The sequence below is a fragment of the Trachinotus anak genome, unplaced genomic scaffold, assembly GCF_046630095.1.
Source record: "Trachinotus anak isolate AG129_WGS33_773 ecotype Australia unplaced genomic scaffold, CSIRO_AGI_Tana_v1 ptg000019l, whole genome shotgun sequence".
In the NCBI taxonomy this organism is placed as follows: Eukaryota; Metazoa; Chordata; class Actinopteri; order Carangiformes; family Carangidae; genus Trachinotus; species Trachinotus anak.
The window spans coordinates 6,472,815-6,494,902 of NW_027273870.1; the positions used below are offsets into that span (position 1 = coordinate 6,472,815).

A 22,088-nucleotide genomic window follows, 5' to 3' on the forward strand; every position below is an offset into this window, starting at 1 on the left:
TTTTTTTAAGGACAGAATCAAATGAATAGTCAAGTTGTGTTATCAAACAACCAAACACTACCAAAAACCCTGGTGTGTTCATCAAGGATTTTTGTCTTGTCACAGCATCAGAGTTACTGAACTTCTGACAAAAGCTGCAGCCTTTTTAAGAACCATCTGTCTACAGACACCTCTCGGTATGAAAGAAGTCAACAGACTACCAGCGTTTCCCTGGTTGGCTTTTTATTTGCAGTTCTTTACATTTTAGAAAAAGAATCCAAGGATTTTGCCTCCTGTGTGTTTCCGTCTGGCCTCTTCATGGTCCATGATGCCAGCTGAGGTGGTCAGCACAATGTATCTGTGGGAACAAAGAGCAACATGTTATAGACTTAAGCTGAACATTATACTGCAAGTGTTAAAGGTGGCATTAAGAGATAGCGTGTGATTCATGACTGAACATCTTTTACATGGATCACAACCAAACATCAGCAGCAATACATCGCTTTAAAAAAAAAAAAAAAAAAGACTTAAACCTGCTTTATGACCTGCATTTCACACGAGTTCATAAACTATATCAAGACAATTTCAACTACACTAGAGGATATTTAACATAGGGGGATGCTCTCTGTATACAGGTTACTGTAGATGTGAGCTCCATATACAGCTCTGCAGTTCAATGACTCCAGGCAGGTTGATTCAATAGAAAAGCTTTTGACTACAGTGCGAGCAGCAAAGTCAGTGGCAACAAAACAGACTGGTGTAACTCTGGGAGTAAAGCATGAAACCCATCACTGCACTGATCAACTTCAGGTCACCAATCAGTGAACGAAGCTATTCGAATTCTAACATTCAAATTCCATTTTAAAGCTAAACATAAAACCAGCCTGATAACACACCCTGTAATCCTCAAAGTAAGTTTCAATCAAGCTCATGACCTTTACATGTTGTCTCTGCGACATCCTCTAACAAAACAAAAATGTGCCAAATAAAATACAGAATAGTAAATATTAGTCAGATTTGATGTTGATAAATGATCGATGTCTGAGCTACATGTTGTGATTCCACACACAAACTGCCAACTGCTTAGTACAAATGTGTAATTATGCTCATATTTCACCACAAGCTCATTTCACAAATTATACGCAAAATCCATTTAGTCAACCTTTTTATAATTTATACATTTTAGCCTCCTTAAATATACACAAAGTATGAGCACCGGTCAGTCTGTGCAAATAAACAGTGAACGGAATGACAGACCCTTTGAGAATGAGTTATCATTTCTGTCACCAAATACCAGATATCACTCTGTATCTAGAGCAGTGGTGCTGTGTTCGTTAGAGCTTCTGAAAAGATTTTCCATCATTCACACTTACTTCCAGCCCACTCTGACTCAGTGACCTGTCACACAACTACGGATGAGCCCTGAAACCCAGCATTAAATGAGCCCCGGTGGTAAATTATTAAAGACCGTAGTACTGATGAGCTCCGATGTCATCAGTCCTGCTCTCTCTACTGGAGAAACTCAGAAAATAGATTTCCTTTTCATTATTGCTAAATAAAAATTATCTTTTTTATGTCAGAAGCACATTTTATGTCACCAACATTTGTCTGTAAAGCCTTTCTGCTATTCCCCAATCCAGAAGAGAGATGTCTCCCACAGAGCCAGTGTGAGAGGCAGGGCAGCACACACAGACAGACGCCCTAGCTTAATGACAATGGAGGAGAGCTAAATGTTCAAAAGTATGGTTCCACTCAAGTGCACCAAGTCTTTAGCACATAAGGGCAGAAACAAGCATTTTATCAAAACATCTAGCTTAACTCCAGCACAGTTTGACTGCACAGCTCGTAGTTAATTTGAACGTTATGTGTGCTACCAGCCTGGAGCCCACACATGGAGTTCACTAAATTATACGAACATGGGTTAATGATTAAAAGAAACCATTAATGATTTTTTTCAAAGCAATCCTGTTGCAGTTTGCTACTCAAGAATTTATAATCAGTACATATAAATAAGCAATGTTAATTTTGTTCCTAAAAAAGCAATCAGAGTATTGGTAATGTACCGGATTCCATAAGCAGTATCGGCAAGAGTAGTGTTAAAATGTAACGGATACAAATGCCTACAGAAAACCACTGATCAAAATAAAAATCTATTTTATTTAAGGGCAACACTGTCCACTACCTTCTGCCACTGATATATACAACAACAATGCAGATCAATAATTAAAAGGTGTTGAAAACGAATCACTGCTTTCAAAAACAAGACAAATGTATGACATTGAGACTCTGAGTCTTAACTCAACTATCCACAAGTCTCTGCAGTCTAACTAAAATGCACCACTCTCTCTTATCAAGCATCATGAGGAACACACCATGACAGCACACACTTAACACCACTGCAGTACGTCACTGATCAGGAGCAAGACTGGAGACCTTTGGGACTTTCTCTAAAAACAAGTCTAACTCTCATTCCCAGTTTACACCAACACACATTAGTGTGATGTTTCAGTTTTTAAACTGTGCAATAAAGAGTCAGTGTGGGATTCTCACCCAAACTGTCTTGATGGCAGCAGGTTGTTCTGCCACTTCTCCAAGTCCTTGAGCTGGAGATCAAAACGTGGACTGATCACACCACACTGAAAGAAGAAAAAAAACACATTGGTTTACAATCTATATTCACACATACAAGGTACCATACACATCAAATATATTATACTGAATATCAAAAAATGTACCATCTGTTTTAACTTTGATAATCCACTCAGCTCAGGTAGATGGCTGTTGTATTTAAAACTTTACCACAAACAGTTCAATACAATCAAAAGAATAAAGGCAGTTAGGACACATTTTTGGCTAGAGAGACATTTGTTAGAGTAAGCTATAACAAAGCCTTCAAAATCAACACTTCTAGTTAAGTTCATGTTCACCCAAATTTGAAACCGTCGTACAGATAGTGGTGACATAAGAGGTTTGTCAGTAAATAGACTTTACCTTGTTCAGCCTGCCTGTGAGATTGACGACAATTTTTCCAGCTCTGTGATCATCAATGATCTCAAACTCACCAATGTAACCTGTGGGTACAAATGACAGGACACATCAATACGGAGTAAACACTCGCACACCAGACCTTTCCTTTATGGCCAAATGAGCTAGTGTCTCAGATTTGAGCAAACTGTGATGCCAAGTTCAACAGCCATTACTGCTTCACAAAGAACCTCTTCAGCTAGATGGTGACATGTTTACCACTCTTCTGCCATCTACACACGCTTGGTAACTTATAGCTCCTTCAAGTAGCTCTGCAGCAGCAACTGGCCCACTGCAGTGCTACTACTATGTAATCAAATTATTAGCATTAAGTTTTTGAAACACCACAATCTCCACAGAACTACCGGCAACTCACCGTGCTTCATCATGACGGTTAGGAAGCGCACAATAACCTTGGAGCAGGGCCTGATGAGGACCTGGCGTTTCCCACGCTTCTCAGCATTGTTGATGCATTTCAGAGCATCTGCGAGAACGTTCATGCGCACCATGATGCCTACAAAGACAGAAAAAAAATATATATATATATAAATAAGTTATTTCATATAAAACAAGTGAACCTACACTTAAGGAAATTTAACTGTCTACATGTGCATCCCACACTTTTGCCAATACGGACTGAGGCAGAAGACCTAACATTTAGCTGAGTAGTCACATAACAAAATTATGTCCCTTAAACATTTTAAGGCTTACAAGGTAATTTTATTTGAAAATGGGAAGACGCTCTGACTGGGATTCAAATTTCAACCCTGTAGCCATTATTCAAAGTGTAAAAAGTGAAGTTAGCAGAGCCTGGTTATCACTTGTTACATCGCGACGTCTTCATTTATAACAAATTGCTATTAGCAAATAGGCTAACACTAACAAATTACGTAAAGCTAATATTTTACTAATACCAGCTGGGCATTACACGCAGCAGATACCGCTGCTTTTAATGAAACGCAGTGAATAAATCAAGCACAGAGACTCCCATCAAAAGCATGGTCCTTCATGAGCACAGAGTAGCTAGCTAGCCTTGTCGGCTACATTAGCAAGGTAGATCTTAACATTTGCCGATACAATAGTTAATAGTAGACAGGCGGTGCAAAAAATGTGTTGAAAATGGACACCACCGGACAAATAACAGGTCTCATTTTTAAGAGTGAAAACAGACTAGTGGCCGCTAAGCTAACAGTTTGTCAAGGCGCACTGAACGCACCGATCCCAGGGCCGAACAGAGAATGAATTCCGGCCCAAATATGATTAATTCTTTTCACTAATCAAAACGATAATGGTCCCAAATCATTAGTATGAGCTTTCGCTTCAAGATGATGAAATAAATGGAATATTTAACATTCAGATGCTTTAGATATTTAAAAGATTGAATATGACAGTGAAAAGAGACATCTTACCGGTTCTGCAATATGGCGGAAAGAGGAAGTAGAAAGAAGTTGCAATGCAATATGGGAAAAAAATCAAAGACTTTTAAAAGTGAAGATGACCTACATCGTCAGGAAAATATTATGTATAATGTCTTTGATAAGTAACGAGCTGTGCCCATCTGTGCCAATATAAAATGTCAAAGAGAATATTTGCACATTTAGAAACCTTTTGGTAATTTCTCTTATTTCCTCGTCACCTTGATTTAATCTGAAAGTTTTTATTGCGTAAATTTTAATACATCTTTAGCCTGCCGCCATCTATAAGAGCTTTCTGAACATGCTTTATCAGGGCAATTTATACAAATGTTAATCTTGCAACCAGATGTCAAATACATTCAGGATCTTTAGGAAAGAAGTGTCAGATTTAAAGCAGCGCCTCCCAGCACTGAGGATGAATAACTGCATGCATCGTGTATGGCTGCCGCTCGCTTAGCCGTAACTATTTGGTGGATTTGTTAAACCATAAAAATCATAAGAATTTTTTTTTTTTTTTTTTTTTTTTGTAAAGTGGTGCATGCTGAAATTAACAGTAACATTTTGCCACATTTAGCTCCAAACTATCAAAAAAATGAACTTTGATATTTTTACTTTTCTTGTAAAAAAAATTGTATTTAATGTAATGTTAAAATATATATATTAAACCTAATGTTAAATGTTAAATCTAAATCTAAATGTTAAGTCTAAATCTAATCATTTTCTATAGAAGATTCTGACTTTTTCCTGGACAAAATTAAAGAATTTATTCAGTACTTATCCTGCCAACAAAGAAACAAACAAACCAACAAACAAACAGACATGGGTGAAAACATTACCTCCTTCTTAATATTTTCTTTAGTAAGAAAATGTCAACACAATTTTTCTCTGTGTCTAGTCTCCTTATCTTTAGTTTTTGAAATACCATGGTTTTCTTTGATACTGAGGCATACAAAAAGAACCTCAGTAGCCAAGTATCCAAACTGAGTTATTTAATTATGAATTTAATTATGATTATTACTTTTTCAATATTTAAATATATTTTTATTTCATTAAAAAGAAGTTGTGACAGGGCTGTTGCCTCACAGCAAAAGGTTCTGGGCCTTTCTGTGTGGAGTTTGCATGTTCTCCCCATGTCTGCGTGGGTTCCCTCCAGGTACTCTGGCTTCCTCCCACAGTCCAAAGACATGCACATTAGGTTAATTGGTGACTCTAAATTGCCAGTGGGTGTGAATGTCAGTGTGTGTGGTTGTTTGTCTCTATATGTCAGCCCTGTGATAGACTGGTGGCCTGTCCAGGGTGTACCCCACCATCGCCGTTGTCAGATGGGATTGGCTCCAGCCCCCCTGCAACCTGGTTTGGATAAGCGGTATAAATAATGGATGGATGGATGGAAGAAGTTGTGACCTGTATTGTGTCTCTGTTGTCCCTGCAGCTGGTCCACCAGCATGTAATCGACACCTCACTGCTGTACAGTAGACAGTTTGGACAGAGGTTTGAGCTCAAGGTCTTGGGCAAGACAGTGCTGAAGTAAGTTTTCTCTTTTTCTCTCTGCCTTTGTGTCTCTCTCACCCAGCATGGCTAATAATTCAATTTTACACTTGTGTCCCAGGAGGCAAATACAGACTGAAGAGAAGAAGAACAGTCAAAATCCCAGCTCCAGGGCCGTGGCAACCCTGGAGCTGGCCCAGTACGTAATTCTCACAGGACCTCATCTGGTGATCTCGAACACACTAAGACAGAAAGAGAGAGGGACAGAGAGAGAGAGTTGATCCTAAATTTTCTGTGTTTACTCACAGCAATCTATATACCTCTTTGTTTTCTTTACATCTTATTACATTCACTCAGACCATGTCCGCATTAGGTCAGTAGACCATATCCTTCCTCTGAGTTTTTTTCACACCCAAAAATTTGGCTTTTCAAAAACAAAACACTCTCCATGATGGATCAATACAAAAACACCGACCTCATATTTTAATCAAATATACCTTTTAAATAACAATGACAATAACAATAAGCCACCTAAAATATCGAACATGTTAAAGAAATGACCTGAAAACATTGTGAATACACACTGTTCTCAGTCATTTAAGATTAAGACAGTGTGGATTTAGTTGATTTGTCAACCGATGTCTCTAAATGTCCATGAGTTAGTTGTCCTACAGAATTAGGCCCTACAGAAAGTCAACTACTTTGACTACCTGTCAAAGCAGTTGACTGATCAGAGCTGAACAAAGTCTATACAGCTGAGACAAACTGAGTCTTGCCTCACTATTGGTAAGGTTGTGATGATTAGTTGTCTATTTTGCATCCATGCTGTTTTCTGGTGTGTAATGACAATAATAGCCACACGGGGCTGCTAGTTGGAGATGTTTGAACATCAGTGATTGTTCTGGCTGTCAGATTCCAGCCTCAGACAATTCTCACTATATCTTTTCCACACCAAAATCTCCCTTTTAGATACAGATTTAGAGTTGGGCTCATTTGTCATGACATTTCAGTCTGACAGTGTGGTTGTGCTCTGTGTCTACTCTGATATTTCATGACTTGGACGTGGATATTGAAGCTTCTTGAAGCTGGAGGATTGGAAGTAATCAAAGGTTTTCATAAAAATTACGATGTTTAGCACACATGTAATGGAGACCCCAATATGTATTACCTCCTGGATGGAAAGGGAGCTCATGATGAGGGAGTTAGGCCACTGTCTTGGAATGGTCTTCAGACCTCTCCCAGACTGCATCTTGTCTTTGGTTGTGCATCCTGGACATACCGGATTGGGACTCTGACAGTCTCTGGGAAAAACTGCTACCAAGTTTGGAGTCTGGAGGAACACTGATCCAGCTGTAGGAACAACTAACTAAATTTCCTAAATTTCCTTCAGGGTCAATGAAGTATCTATCTACCTTTCTATAGCTCAGCTGTATGATGACATCATCAGCCATGCTCAGGTGATGTCCAATCAGGTGATGAGCAGCCTCAGCAGGTGGTCTGCAGCTTGAGGAGGACAGCAGTGCACCACAACTGAAGAAGAGACATCACTGAACGAATAAACAGACTTGGATAAGGCAAAAAATGCAGATTTCACACTTTCAGAGCCAATTTATTTATTTTTATTCCCTGTTTCAACATGTGCAACAACTCAGTCCGATACGTATTATCAGCAGGTGCAATTCTAGTCAAATCCTTATCATATGACATGGTTAATACAGTACCTTGATGAAGATAAAACATTCAGTTTCAGTAACATCTATAAATGTCTGGCAAAACTAGCATGACATTGTGAAAAAAGCTGGTTTCAAATGTTGGCAACAATGAAAATTGCAATAAGTAATCTGTATTATGTCTTTGTAACATCTGAGCAGTGAATAACCACAGTGTATTTTTTTATGAGGCTTTTTTCTTTTTATTGTACACGTCACATGTCAAATAGCTAAATTGTAAGTATATTTTTTGTAGATTATCCACTATACATGAGAACATTATTGGAGTTTCATCTGATGCTGGCCTACACAGAAATCATATCAATAACTAATAAAAAGTATGACTGTTAGGTAGAAAGAGCATAAATAAACCTTTATTTAAAGCAATATCAAATACTAACAACTGCAGTATATGGTGTGCAAAGGTTTCTTTTTAACGAGTCCTGTCTAAGCAACGTGTTCGTGCCTCTGACATTCTGCAGGTGCCTCTATTCATTAAAAGTAATCAACTCTACTACCATGCTCTGAAGTTGAATTTTCATGTTTAGTGATCAGGATGAAAGTGTGGTGTAGATGGTACAGTATGTCAAGCCATCTGCTAAAACTCTTTTAGGCCTAAAGCTCTTTTCCTCTGGTGTCCAGTAGAGGGAGAGCCAAACCACTCAGACCTAGACACAGTGACATACCCACCAGCCAAATCATCAATTTAACACACGGAGCATAATGGAATGCTGAGCAGCACAAGACATAGTAACCAGATTTCTCTACTATTTCTATGGTTACATTAAAATTTCAACATATTTTTTCCTGCTAAGCCGTTGCCTGGCCATCTCTTAAGCTGCAATCAATGTTTACACTTAGCCACCATTGCTGACCATGCTGGCAAGAGAATCTTCATCTCCCTGGGGATCCAAGCCCAGTTTCTGGAGGTCAAGGCCCATGGCTACCAGCATCTGGATGAGGGTGAGCTCCTGCTGGGTGGCCTGGTCCACTAAGGCTGGGCAGGTGGGGTTGCACTGGGGCCACTGACAGGTGTCCACCAGGTGGAAAGGACAACCTTTGGCAGGGGTTCTGTTGTTGCGCGTTGCCTCCAGACTCCTGTCCCAACACTGCAATGCCCGTGGGAGAGAGGTGCCTCGAACTTGGAAACTCAGCCAGTTACTACAAGAACAACAAGATGTGAGGGATTAGAAATAAAGAGAAAGAGGCAAAGTTGTGAGGGAAAAGTGAAGGGAAAGGTTAGCAGGCAGCAAAAGAAAGGTAGGTAAGACGGGTTAGTTACTGAGGACCAGGAAAGTGTGATCAACTAATGTCATGGTCTGATCACATGATTTGCAATTTGCTTGGGACACTTTTGGCTCATTATCCTGGTGTTGCAGGTGTTAAAACACAGACCTGCAACTGCAAGATTTCCTACAATGACCTTGGACCTTCAGCCGCTCCCATAAAGAACCTTCACCCTCAGTAAATACACCTAACTTAGACTGACTCTGTAAACTTAGCTCAGAATGCAATGACCCATCAATGTCCATGTGTGCGGTAGAAGGAGTGAGTGTGTTGAAGGGGTACTGAGGGGTTAGGGAAAGTGTGAAATGGCATTTGGTGACATGAAGAATGTGGCGTGATGAACGAGCAAGCAGGAACAGCAGCATAAACTCAACAGATAGAGATGGCTACTGGAATGAGTGACAATCAACGTAAAAGTGTATTAAAAAACACCACAGGAGTCAAATATCTGTTCTTACCTTTTAGTGATCACTGTGTGGGAGAGGCAGGATGGGGCAAACACAGCCCTGAAAAGCACACACAGTCACCTCTAGGCTTTAGTTCATCTTATTTTAACCATCTAGTCTGTATGAGATGTACTGTGATCATTATATGTTAGTTTTCAAAATAAGTTGCTGGGAGCTTACGTGACATCTCTCAGGGAGTTCTTGAGCTCCCTGCCCAGGTTCTGTATGTACTGCCACTGCTCCTGAGACAGACTCTGTCCTCCCATGTAGATGTTCTCCACCCTCAACTGCTCCTCATCAAACAGCCACTGCACAACAAACAGTGGGGCTACAGGGAGCACAGAGTTCAACATCAAAAGCTGCTCCAATCGATATCTTGATATTAACAATGGGTCAGGTGACTATGTGTGATGTGAATGGAGTCACTTGTAGTGACGAACCCACAGAGCATTATCAAGAGATCTCTCTGCAGAGGAGTAGGTTGTTTTAGCTCATTGTTTTAGTCTTACAACCTGTGGCTTTACTGTTTTTGTTCATTCTTGCAGCTCTCATTAGCATCATCGTACGCTACCTGCTCAACACAAACAGCAGAAAGACAAAGTAAGGGACTAACTGGTGAATAAAGTCGAGCATGTGCCAACTAAAGGGTCAGATATTTCCCTCAGGAGTTGGTGGAGACCAAAACAGAGCTAAAAGGAGGATGTATATTGGACCTTTATGCAAAATAAGTTTGTAGGGTGATAATAAGTCAGTGTTTTGTTTATAGCTTATTTTGCTGCCTCCAAGTGGCTGAAAACAAATCAGATATTTTGTTTGTAGAAAAATGAGCAAATTCTCAGGTTCAGCCTTTATTGCTGTCTCCACATTGTGCTTTTCTGTTACCAGCATTAGGATGCAATGACGTCAGAAATGTCAAATCCCACACATGGGGTCTTTAAGCTACCATGTTATTATCAGATCTGCCAGATATCATAAAACACTGGCTTTTGCCAACTGTGGTCTTTATAATTGTTCAGGGGGTTTCAGCAACATTGGCCATTAGCATATCTGCTAATGAGTCTGTTCACTTTTCGGCTTTTGGTTAAATGACACTCACAACTGTCATATTTCGGTGCTTCTGAAAGCTTTAGTCAATAATATATTGTGTCAGTCCATCCCCATGATAAACTTAGGTACCAACCAGCACTCACAGGTCAAGGTAGAGTAAAGTTTGTGTCCAAAGAAGCACTGCCACTCTTCTCCTCTCTTATAGAGCTGCCGACATCTATCAGGCACAACGCCGTTCCACAGCCTGAGAAAAAAATATCAACCTTTAACACAATTAAACACAGATTTAGAGGCAAGCCACTTTTTTTAACAACACTGTGAAAACCAATGGAACAACACTGTGTAATAAAAGGGATTTTTACAAATTCCATGTGTCTTTCCATGAAAGTGACTCTTAACATCAAATCTGTACAGGCTGCCAGAAGAATGCACGTCTTTACCTGAGTCCGATCTTGATGGCATCTTCAGGTGAGCAGGAAACAGTCTCAGGACAATTAGGTGATCTCTGCTGCTTACTCTCTAAGAACCAGCCAGAATCCACAAGGCCTCGGACCTGAGCCTCTGCTCCCAGCTGCTCCAGCTGACTGGCAACCCTCCCAATGTTCAGCAAAACTCCTGTCCCGCCAGCACTGCAGGGGAGACACAAACATCAATAAATAGTTTGGCTTTGAGGGAGACATTTTCGTTAGAGGTATCAAAATGACAGAGCGTGCCAACTAACAGCAGGGAAGTGAAAATTTAACAGCTTTGCATTCAGACTGTGGATCTTGTTTTAGAGCTTGGGGGTGTCCTAACAACCATGTTGCTAACCTGGGAGGAATGTTCACCATTACAGGGCAAGGCTCTTTAATGGACATTATGTCATTGTTCACAGTTGACTGTAAACATCTTTATTGTTGACAAGAGGATGCACTTAAAATAGGGCTTGGTCCAGATGGGACAGACGATGCAGGCTCTTGTCCAAACCCTGCGGTCAGCAATGGAGCACAAGCAATAAAACAAACTCACCTTGTGCCAGACAGCATTACAACCTTGGCCTGCTTGATTCCTTTGGGGATGAGGTCTTTGATGACCTCGCGGATGATCAGGGATCCCATGAAGGTATATTCAGCTGATAACAAATACAGACCGCAAATGACTGGGCGCACCACAAACGGAAAAGTTAGATTGATAGTGTTTTCTTAAGACCAAGGAGACACAGATTGATTGAGAAGATCTTGAAGGATCTGAAGAAACTTACTTGCATTTGCATTTCTCTCCCTTTCTTTCTCTCTCCCCTGCCGTGGCCTCGGAGGAGGGGTTGGGGCAGGCCCAGTACCACTCCATACATCACTGGAACAGTACGGGATGAAACTGCAGTAAAGGGGACAATCTAAAGTGTCATCATCTAAAGGTCGAGGCCATCAAAACAATGTCTCTCCTCCATAAAAGACAACTCAGGCTGCAAGTGGTCTCTTGTGTCATGCATCACACTGGGACACTGTATTAGCCGCTATAAGCTACTGGCCATACCAGACCAAGTAAAGCTTAAGCACCGAAACCCCTGAGTGTACTGAACTGAGCAAGGGTGTGTTTCAGTTTTTTTATTCCTTATGCATTCAACTTTTCATTTAGTTAGTGTCACTTTAAAGCTGTACAAAACATTTTTATATTAACATCCGATTAAATGACAAAGCGACTCCTTCAGTAATAAGATAGGGAATCTACAGGTACTTACACAATGTTAGCATTATGCCAGTGTGGGTTTTCCTCTGCTTGAGAAGACAGTATTCCAGTTCCTGTAAATCCAGCAGAGATCAGACAGATGTCCTTGTGTCTCGCTAAGGATTACGTAAAGAAAGAAACACTATGGGAACATGTTTGACATGCTTTTTAAAACACGGCCAGCTGACCTACCTCTTTTTGTTTGGGGCCACCCCGCTGAGCTCATTAGTCGGGGGATATTTTGGTACCTGGAATCACAGGTCTCTTTGCTGTAGCAGCACCAGCCACCTAAAAATAATAGAGACTAATATTAGACATCCGGCACAGCAAGGGAGACCCTCATTAGCCCATCATGGAGGACTGTGAGGAATGGAGAGGGAAAGCAATGCACCTGTAGCCTGGTCTGCTAACAAGATTATACCTTCACTCACAGTTGGACAAAAAAGACAAATGATTTCTTTAATTTACAAAATGTCAGCTCCTGAATCTGACTTGATACAATTTAGCAAATTCAATTTATTATGCTCTAGTGCACAGAGAAATAGACTCATAAATCCTAAGTCTTATCACTTCAGTCAGGATAAATGTTTGCGTTTGGGAAATCTAAGTTACGCATATTTTATTCTCTCAGAATTCACTCTCAAGTCAAGCAGGAGGATAGTTCACACAAATTCCCACCATCCTAAGAACATTAAAGTGACAGGCAACAACCAAAAAAGGAGAAAAACAGAAGATGATGGGACAAGATGACATCCCCATCAAAATTCCAATGGGGACGTCGCACCAGAACAAGCTGACCTTTGGGAACCAAAATTAACCAGTTGGGCTTTTAAATACTCACCTTCCAGAAATAACAGCCATCGGCGGCTTCCTCTGAACTCCTTTAGGTAGAACCTGTAGAACGAGGAATGAGGAGATGGTAAAGATAAAGAGCAGCTATGTACCTACACACTGATGCTCTACGAAGCTTGGACTGTATTAATCAGATGGGAAATGAAAAACATCTCACCCAGCTGCTGTTCCATCATTACACGTAACTTGGGTGTTTTTGAGGAAGTGCAGCCTCATATCATCTGTCTGTTGTCCAGCTGGTCGAGCTGCCGCGGCGCCCTCCCGTCCTCCTTCAGCCGTGCCTCCAGTGCCTCTTGTGCTTCCAGCGCCTCCAGTGCCTCCAGTGCCTCTTGTGCTCCCAGCGCCTCCAGTGCCTCTTGTGCTTCCAGTACCTCCAGTGCCTCCAGTGCCTCCAGTGCCTCTTGTGCTTCCAGTACCTCCAGTGCCTCCAGTGCCTCCAGTGCTTCCAGGAGTCAGATCAACTGTGGGGGGTGACTGGCCAACATCACCTCCTTGGTTTCCACCAGCCCTCTTAGTGGACTTGCCACTAGCTTTAGCATTACGGTTGTTCTGACACCAGATTCCCCCGAGCAAAAGCAAGAAAGCAACCTGGCCCAGTATCTTCATATCTGTGGCAACATGAAAAAAAGATTCAGGCATATGTTAATTATTACTTCTATTACTCCTTCGTCTTTTAATCTAATTATCCATAACTTGTTGTTTAAATCAAATCCATCACTTATTGACTTGGAAAGGAGCTTACCTCTCGAAGAAGAATCAGCTTTGAAGCTTGCCGCTGAGGCACCCCTGGGGTCAGGCAGATAAGTGGTGCTGCTGAGGAAGGAGTGAGAAGCTCAAAGGGCAGTGACCAGGTGTGAGAGGAGGATGCCAGTCATGAGTGATGAAGCCTTGACCAGGTTTTGATGAAGCCTGCAAATCAGCGGTGAGCTTTATAGTGCCACCATATGGATCAGATTTCCTCCCGTTTTCTCTTGCAGCTCCTGCCAGGCCCTGAGATAAACTGCTGACGACACACCGCGAGGGGAGGTACTGGAAGGCCAGTGGCGAGGAGAAAAGATAACACACGCGTCTCTTCAACATATTTCAAGTCATTGCACACACCCACCACCCGGCACTTTCCCATCTGACCATGCCTCAAGAGCGAGCTTTGCTTTCTCCCCCATCCCCTCCATTCTTCTCCCTCCCACCACCCACCTCTGATTGCCAGTGTTTTGATTTAAACATCTACGTGGTCGGCATAACTGCATAGCCCCTTTGTGTGGTATGTGACCCAGAGGTCATTGGAGCACACACCTCAAACACTTTCCGACACGGGAATGAATAGTACCGTAAGGTTCCCGCATGGTCAACAATTTAGTGGACACTCTCAAGGCACAGGTGGTAGACACCAAGCACACTACGCATGTTCCCAAACTCTTTTAAACAAGTCTATATAAGTAACAATAACTTTTTTAATAACATTTTTTTTTCTTACAAACAATGATTTCAGTATAAAGCAATTTGTATTCTTTGATCTCATATAATAAAACTATTATTTCTTCCATTATGGCAAAGGAGTCAAAGTCAAAAGGAGAAAGTCAGTGAACATCATTAACACATTTAAGATTTTATCTTTTATTTTAGAAAATTCAAACACTTGAAATTGGTGCTTTGAATTGTCTGTAATCACTGAAATTAGAATAAAACTGGCTTGACAGATTCATTTTTAATCAAAGAAATTCTAAGTTCTGACTAATGTTTTAGTGACTTATGGTTGATACAAGCCAACTAATATGCTCTTTAATGTAGTTTGCTGTGAGGCGACAGCTTTCAAGTATCTCTTTCTCTTACGCATCATAAGAAAATATGATTACAGAGTAAACAATTTGAATAACTCAAAAGTATTCTAAATATCTGTCCGTAATTGCTACATACATTTTTATGTTGATGATACTGTTTTATACTTATCGCTGACTCTTTTTCAACATGCCATTGAGAAATTACAGTTCTGCAATGCATTCCATAATATTTTCATTAACCTTAAACTGGTACATAATGAAAATAAAAGACAAATTAGGGATATTGGTCAAATTTGAAGGAGGATTGTTGATGATGAGGCTGTAACAGATATGCTGCTACCTCCACTCTGTGACTTTTAGATCCCATTTATCATTCTCGTCTAAGGTTCACCACTGGAGATAACAATTAGAATATCTCAAACAGTACAACATACAGAAGAATATTTCAAATAGTTCAGACAGATTAGAGAATATTCAGGTTAAAGCATCTCTCTCCTTCAGATTGAAAGGTTTCATGCAGTGTGTGTGATAAGGTGTCTTTACCTCTGCAGGCTCCTGGATGGCAGGTTAGCTTGCCTTTGGTGAGTATTTGAAACTGATCTGTGACTGTCCCCCCTGGGATGGCTGCAGGGTGACGTACCACCGATCGCTGAAGGATCACGAGCCCCAGGGCTCTGAAATTCTCATCAATGAAATGCACACCATCCTGACGTGTCAATCACAGCAAATAATGATCACTTGAGGGGCCAGAGGCCTGCGCGGGGCGGCGTGGGGCTGCTGGGACAGAAAGGACTGCAGGTTGGCAGCAGTTCTGAGAATGAGTGAAGTACAGAAGACAAGATTAAATATATTGTAATTAAGGCAATATATCTTCAATCCACCTCCCCTTCAGGAGACAGGACACATTGACAGCAGCAGATTCACTCTACACTCAAAATTGAAATATGAATCACATCAGGGGCTGTACAACAATTTCAATTTTAAAGGCAGACATTAAAACATTATGATTAGGTCAAAGGTGAACTGTAAAATGGGGAGCAAAATACTTGTCTTTATCGTGGGTGTGCTGAGGACTCTCTATCTCTTTTGGCAAAATGATGCAGTATGCATACAGTATGTTGTCTGCAATAATCACCCAACCATTTAAAGACTTATGAACACGGCAGACACATTTATCAGGGTTTGTCTCATTGCTTTGGCAGGAAAAAAATGGTATTTTTGTCTCATTTTCAAGCATTTCATGCTATTTTAGCTACTTTCAACTATGGCCAGAAAGAAAACAAAGCTACTCAAAAATATGTCTGTGAGATCGTATGCACCTACGCGCAATAAAAATGTACCCTAAGGACATCACTATACTGAATTTGATCTACCGAGCTGAACAATTTTCATTCCTTCAGTTGTCTTGAAGCATGCACACCACCATCTGTCTTCCCAGAAATCAATGCAGCAATCTGTTTAACAGATACCTCAAATAGCTGAAAAACGAAAGAAGTTGCTGTAAATCTATCACTGTTTCACCAGAACGTCACGAACAGAGAGACAGCATTGCTGCTGTTTTGTTTTTCTTTGATATGGGATTGGACAGAATGATACGTTTTTCAGTGCAGGCTTCAGATCAATGGATTAAAGTGAATTTGTGGTCGACACCTACAATGATTCAACTCTCAGAACCTGTAATGGGTCAAACATTGTCCCTATCAGCATCCACAGACACACACTCACACACCACACACAATAAAGTGAGACCTGACACACTTCTGGAGTCTATTACATTTGCCTCTTTACCTTTGAAAAACATACATTTTGCACCCATATGAGGCTCAGGAGGCATGTTGAACTTCATCTTGACGAGGGCAACAGCTTGACCCCTTGTGCAGCATAGGAGGCATTCTTTCTCCTCTTGTGTTGTTATTTTTCACAGCCAACCTCCAAGGTCAGGACACCTAAAGCCCGGGTGGTCCGGGCACTTTGTCTGCTGAGCATGTGTGTCATCACCAGCCTGAAGAGATGAGGGCCCCGGCCGCGAGCTAGAATATTTGTCGGCTGATGGCTTCAAAGAACAACGAGCCAGAGACAGCAGTCATATGCTGGATTCTTACGCCCGCACTGCGGTGCGGTAAGGCTGTGACTCACAAACTCCAACCACATGAGCAACAGATTGAAACCATCGGTGGTCCAACCAATAAACACCTATTCTCAATCAAAAATGAAACAACACAACCTTCAAATAAGGTTGTGCTTCAACCACAATCATGCCTTGCAGGACCCCTTGCCATGTTGCGTGTAATTTGACAATCTACAAAAGCATCACTCTGAATTCATGTTGTCACCAGCAGTGGAGGGCATAGCTGGGGAAAAAGGCCCATGATTAATAGGAGATAAGAGCGGCATTTGTAAAAGCCACATGAAAACAAGCTTCAGATGAGAGATTTGAAATCTGGCCTGAGAAACACAGCCAGAGCTCGCCATTCAATCAATGAGGACAACAGACAGGGTCTTAGCGGGATCGGTGTAAAGTGCTTCACCACAGCAGGAGGCTAGCAGGTGGGGTGGGCAAAACAATCCCTACAACCAAGTGTTAAGAGGCCTTGCGTGGTAACCTTCTGCAAACTGCCAATGCATCAGCGTGATAGATGAAGGAGGGGTCGATGGCAGGGATACAAGGTGTTGGAGTCAGGAAGGGTGGGAGGGGGTGATGTAACAGGCATAGAAAAGGATCGGTGACAAGTGTGTGCTGCGAGAAACTGCAGCTCATCCTGCTGTTTGTGCATTTGCACAAATGAACTAAATGTCATATCATGCAATTTGCATATACTCATGTTTTTTCCAAAACAATTTTGGCTACAAAAATGTGTTCTTCTCCATCTGAGTGGAAGTACCATTTGGCAATTTAATATCTATTTATTTTATTTTTCTAATGGACTTCAACACATTTAAATGTTGTTACAGCTTTGCACCTCATTGCATGTGCTCTTTTTTTACTGATGTGCACATTTTTTAACAATAACAAAGAACTTGAAATACTCACTTCACATGGGTTCTATAGGCCTTGATATTCCTCTTACCTAAGTGGGCCACCGACTCTGTGGAAGGGAGAGACATACTGTGTTTGAGTGAACAGCTTGAAGTATCTTTTGGGCTCATGACACAGTTGAGCAGCAACGTGGCCTTGGAGTCATGCGAGATGAACCACCAGGCCTGTCAGTGCAGTGATGGATACCAGCGGAGGGGTCACACCATGCTCAGCTCCACCACTAGACAATAGGTCTCTCACATAAGTCCTCTCACCTGATCGACAATACAACTATGGAATTAGTGGAAACAGCTGCGCAAGCCCCATCTGATAGGAAGAGATAGACACAAATGTCACCTTGATGTCTAGCTGTCCATCTAATATAATTTGATATCATTAGATTCCCACTAAAATCCTTGGTGCAGATTGCATAAATCAGTTTGCTAGGACCATGGGCCTGCATGGTCGTGGTCCTTGCCTTGCCCTGCAAGAGCTTATCTCACTATATTGACAAAAGGGCAGTCAAGCTATCAGCTCTGTGAGGCTGCATTTAGGCACAGTGGTGCATTGAGCTAAATGCTAAATGTCAACATGCTAACTCGTTGATGTTTACCATGTTGACCATCTTATATTAGCATGTTAGGAAGTATTTGGTCATAAAATAAAGTACTGGACAAATTCAAACTTTAACCTGATGTGAAGCTAAATGAAAGGTTGCGCCAAAGTCACTATGATTAATTCTCTGGTGTGTCTGTACAAAATGTCAAGACTATCTTTTTAAGGTATTTTAGTTAAGACCAAAGTGGAGGACTGACAACATGATCAGGCAGAAAATGTGGCTACATGTCACTTTAAGATCCTGATAATTTCATTGTATGAACCTTATGGTAAAACAAAAATACAGTTACATGCACATGCACAAGTCCTTTGGTTTTGTATCGACGTCTGTGTCTTGTAGTTCTATATTTTACATGGTGAAGCTGCTAGAACAGATTTTACGTGCACCTGTTAAATATCTGAATCATGATCAGGTTTTCTTTACCACTGTTGTGGTTGTTTTGTGCATGCCTGTTTGTTAAAATTGACATTTGGTGTTATGATTGTCGTGATAAAATTCAGTTTTAGAAAATTTTGCGCTGATGGACCTTCCTTGAAGACTGACCTTGCTGTGTTTTTCTCTCTCCAAAGCAATTGGTAGGTGGCACTGCATGACAGGCCGTAAATCAGAGATTCCAGCTGAAGTGATGTCAGTGCTTTGCATCGTGTGTTGTCACTTCACACTGTGAAGAACATGTGCCCGCATGGTCACAACTCTTTCAGAGCATACACCCCCAAACACCCAAAAGATTTATCATGGGTTTAAATAGGCAGATGCACATAGACACGCACATATACATAGTACATATATATCATTCAGAACAGCAATCTGACCTATATTCATTGATTTCTCCTTTGCTGAATGACAAGTAAAAAATCTATTTATTTGAGACCAAACTCAATTTGAAATTTACTTTATTTAGCCACTCTGTGATGCATAGCAATCTACAGCATACAGTGACATCACATGCATGTATATGTATAGACCACAGTAAAAATGTTTACAGTTTACTATTTATAGAGTTGCCTGAGTGTGGCTGTTTTTCAGACTATACCACTGTTCGTGAATAGTTGACCTGGATAATCAGAAGTATATGAAAAGCTGAACTGAGTCAGTTCAGCTAACGGCGCCTCACTTCTGAGAACCCCTTGTTAAAGGGTCAAGGCAATGTATACTCAAATAAGTCTGCTCGATTCATACATAAAATTTATGGTGACATGACAGTTAGCATCTGTGTTAGCTTGATCACCCCAAGCACTCAACTGGGCTGAGCTCACCAGGCAAAACATATCATCATTATGTTCCCGGAGTTCAGGTTGAATCTATGCTTAGACCGTGTCATGCCAGGATATAAAGTTGTTTTTTTTCTCAAGGGTGATTGTTTTGACAACATAATGGGTTTAAAGAAATCAATCCCTGGCAGAACAAAAGAAATATAAAGCAGGTATGAATTAATAAAGGAAGGACAGGGAAATGCAAGCAGGAATAAGCCAGTGCCTTAAATTCATAGCTTTACATTTTGAAAAATAAGCTTCTTTGCTTTATTGCTCAGAGTAAGATGAGAAGATTGATACCACTCTCATGCACTGTACGAAGCTGCAGGTACCAGCCAGTTAGCTTAGCTTAGCATAATGACTGGAAACAGGAGACGCACCTCTAAAGCTCACTGACTAACAGTAATATCTTGTTTGTTAATTCCGCTTGGTTATGAGCCAGACGGTTTCTTGGCTGGGTGCAGTAAATTTGCATTTTTTTGACAGACAGAGCAGAGATAAACAGGAAACATGCCGTGAGAGAGAGAGAGGGAGAGAGGGGTACAATATGCAGTAAAGGTCAATCAAACTGTGGATGTTGCAGTTATGTAGTATGCGTCTCAGCCATTAAGCTGCCAGGCACTTTTTATACTTTGGTTTTCATACTGATTAAACAAACAAGATGTGACATTTGAATCAATTTGCTTTGTACTGTACGTACTAACCGCTCAATGGATTTTCATTATTAGGTTCATTAAGGTCTTACATTCAGAAAGCTGTTTGCAGAGGACACTGTTAAATGGGACAGTGCATATGAAGCATATGAGAGGAAAACAATTAAATAGTAATACAATCACTCACCTTAAAAAGCACAAAGACTGGTAAATTATGTCCTCAGGGAGAAAGTGAACAATATTTTTTGTTACCTCCTTTTCTGAGAATGCTGTTTCTTTCTTCCATGCCGTCTTTTGGATGTGCTGTGCATATGTCAAAAACTATACGAGAGATGCTGGTTTGTCTTACAGCTCACATCTGGCTTTCCAAAAGACGTGCTTATATATCATCAGAGAACAGGAGATATTTGTTTCAAGGATGATTCTGTAGAATCCACCATTTTAAAGGGACTGGTGTGAGATTAAATCCTTGTATATTGGTGTATTTAAAGAATGTTTTACAGAAAACATTTTGAAAGTTGTCAGACATTAAATAAATACTATCATACTCCAAGATGCTGATTCTAACTTGAAACAATATCTACTCAGTCTCCCGTGGCTTATCAGTGCTACAGATGGACCTTATGCTACCTATTAGTTACTATAAATCCCAGAAAGGCCCGATGACTGACAATCTGCATATATTCAAGCCAAGAAGCAATACAATCTGTATCCGAAAGCTTTTATGACTCACAAGGATTTGTATTATTCGTGCTGCTCAAAATTTACAACCACAATTATTCACGGGCAGCAAGACAGTCCCAGTTTAGTTAAGTTTTATAGCCCTCTTCAAATTCTTGTTGCAAATTTCTCAGTCAGTGTTTCAGCAGATTCCTTTGGACGTGATTCTGAGAAAAGAACCTAAACAATTCACATGAACTCCTGATGGCCGTAGATGGACACAGAATCAAGCTCTCTGACGTACTGAAAATGTATCACATACAGGTATTATGTACTATATAAAGAGTGTGTTATATCTATAGTCATACGTGGCAGCTAATTTAGATGTAGAGTTGATGGTTTTACAGTTATTAACACCAGTACTGTGACTGAGTCATCACTTCTGTTTTTATTTACCGGCAATTTAATCACCCAAGATGGTGCTACAGATGGAGCTGTACATTTGTTTCTTTATTTAAACAGTTGCACCTTGCTATAAAACTGTCAGCACTATTAATCTGGGGCTGAGATATTGAATGATGATCTACCTTTGTTTTGCAAAGCTGCCTGCTGTCTCATGTTGCTTATGTAAAGTGGGTGACCTCCTCAGACCATTAAAGTGACTTTCATGCCTTTTCGTCCTTGTCGCATCAAAACTAATTATGCTATATTTGTTTATTTAGTACAGGTGAGACTGCTTTTATAATTTATTTATACATTTATAAATTGAAAAAGAAAAAACAATTGTTGCAACACACAGGGATTGGGTCTTATTGTGGTCGGAAAAACTAACCAATAATATCTTGTCAATATAGCAGAGAATTTATTTGCACAAATATGAATAAAAGGTTAAAGAATTGGTAGATAAGGAGTAGGTTAGCTACTACCCTTAGGCAGGGCCTCATAGAGTTGTACTGACTATTTTTTATGAGGTGAACACCATTTATGGTATGCAAAAATGCCCAGAGTATCCTGTGATCACTGAATCCCAAGGGTTCAGGTTATTTCCCCCTAACAGGAGACACTAAAACTTTGGCTCGTTATGTCCACCATCATAACAAACATGGCGGAGAGGGGGGTATTTAACTTCAGGTTTTAATTGGGCTGATGGACAGTAAA

At 40.6% G+C, this 22,088-nt stretch overlaps 2 protein-coding genes across 2 annotated transcripts; both read right to left on the minus strand.

Moving 5' to 3' along the window:
• Positions 1-205: 205 nt before the first annotated feature.
• rps15a (ribosomal protein S15a) lies at positions 206-4,546 on the minus strand. The gene is made up of 5 exons (XM_071504971.1): positions 4,413-4,546; positions 3,380-3,517; positions 2,971-3,050; positions 2,530-2,615; positions 206-337 (listed from the first exon to the last, which is right to left on the minus strand). The coding sequence occupies exons 2-5, from the start codon at positions 3,510-3,512 to the stop codon at positions 244-246; spliced, it is 393 nt and encodes a 130-aa protein (XP_071361072.1). The 5' UTR covers positions 3,513-3,517; positions 4,413-4,546; the 3' UTR covers positions 206-243.
• Positions 4,547-7,494: 2,948 nt separating this feature from the next.
• Positions 7,495-15,412, minus strand: notum2 (notum pectinacetylesterase 2). The gene is made up of 13 exons (XM_071505602.1): positions 15,273-15,412; positions 13,694-13,980; positions 13,109-13,559; positions 12,941-12,993; positions 12,292-12,387; positions 12,113-12,173; positions 11,636-11,748; positions 11,404-11,506; positions 10,836-11,024; positions 10,539-10,639; positions 9,529-9,676; positions 9,361-9,408; positions 7,495-8,776 (listed from the first exon to the last, which is right to left on the minus strand). Exons 3-13 carry the CDS (start codon positions 13,555-13,557, stop codon positions 8,473-8,475), a joined length of 1,665 nt encoding a protein of 554 aa, XP_071361703.1. The 5' UTR covers positions 13,558-13,559; positions 13,694-13,980; positions 15,273-15,412; the 3' UTR covers positions 7,495-8,472.
• Positions 15,413-22,088: the final 6,676 nt, after the last annotated feature.

What these genes read in the sequence shown, in the direction of transcription:
- notum2 (XM_071505602.1), bottom strand. Translation starts at nt 13,557, where the DNA reads ATGAAGATACTGGGCCAGGTTGCTTTCTTGCTTTTGCTCGGGGGAATC. An exon ending in TGGCATAATGCTAACATTGT is followed by an intron (nt 11,749 to 12,112) that starts GTAAGTACCTGT and finishes CCTTTACTGCAG; the next exon opens with TTTCATCCCGTACTGTTCCA. An exon ending in GTAATGCTGTCTGGCACAAG is followed by an intron (nt 11,025 to 11,403) that starts GTGAGTTTGTTT and finishes TCTCCCCTGCAG; the next exon opens with TGCTGGCGGGACAGGAGTTT.
- rps15a (XM_071504971.1), bottom strand. Translation starts at nt 3,512, where the DNA reads ATGGTGCGCATGAACGTTCTCGCAGATGCTCTGAAATGCATCAACAAT. An exon ending in AACCGTCATGATGAAGCACG is followed by an intron (nt 3,051 to 3,379) that starts GTGAGTTGCCGG and finishes TTGTACCCACAG; the next exon opens with GTTACATTGGTGAGTTTGAG. An exon ending in TCACAGGCAGGCTGAACAAG is followed by an intron (nt 2,616 to 2,970) that starts GTAAAGTCTATT and finishes TTCTTCTTTCAG; the next exon opens with TGTGGTGTGATCAGTCCACG.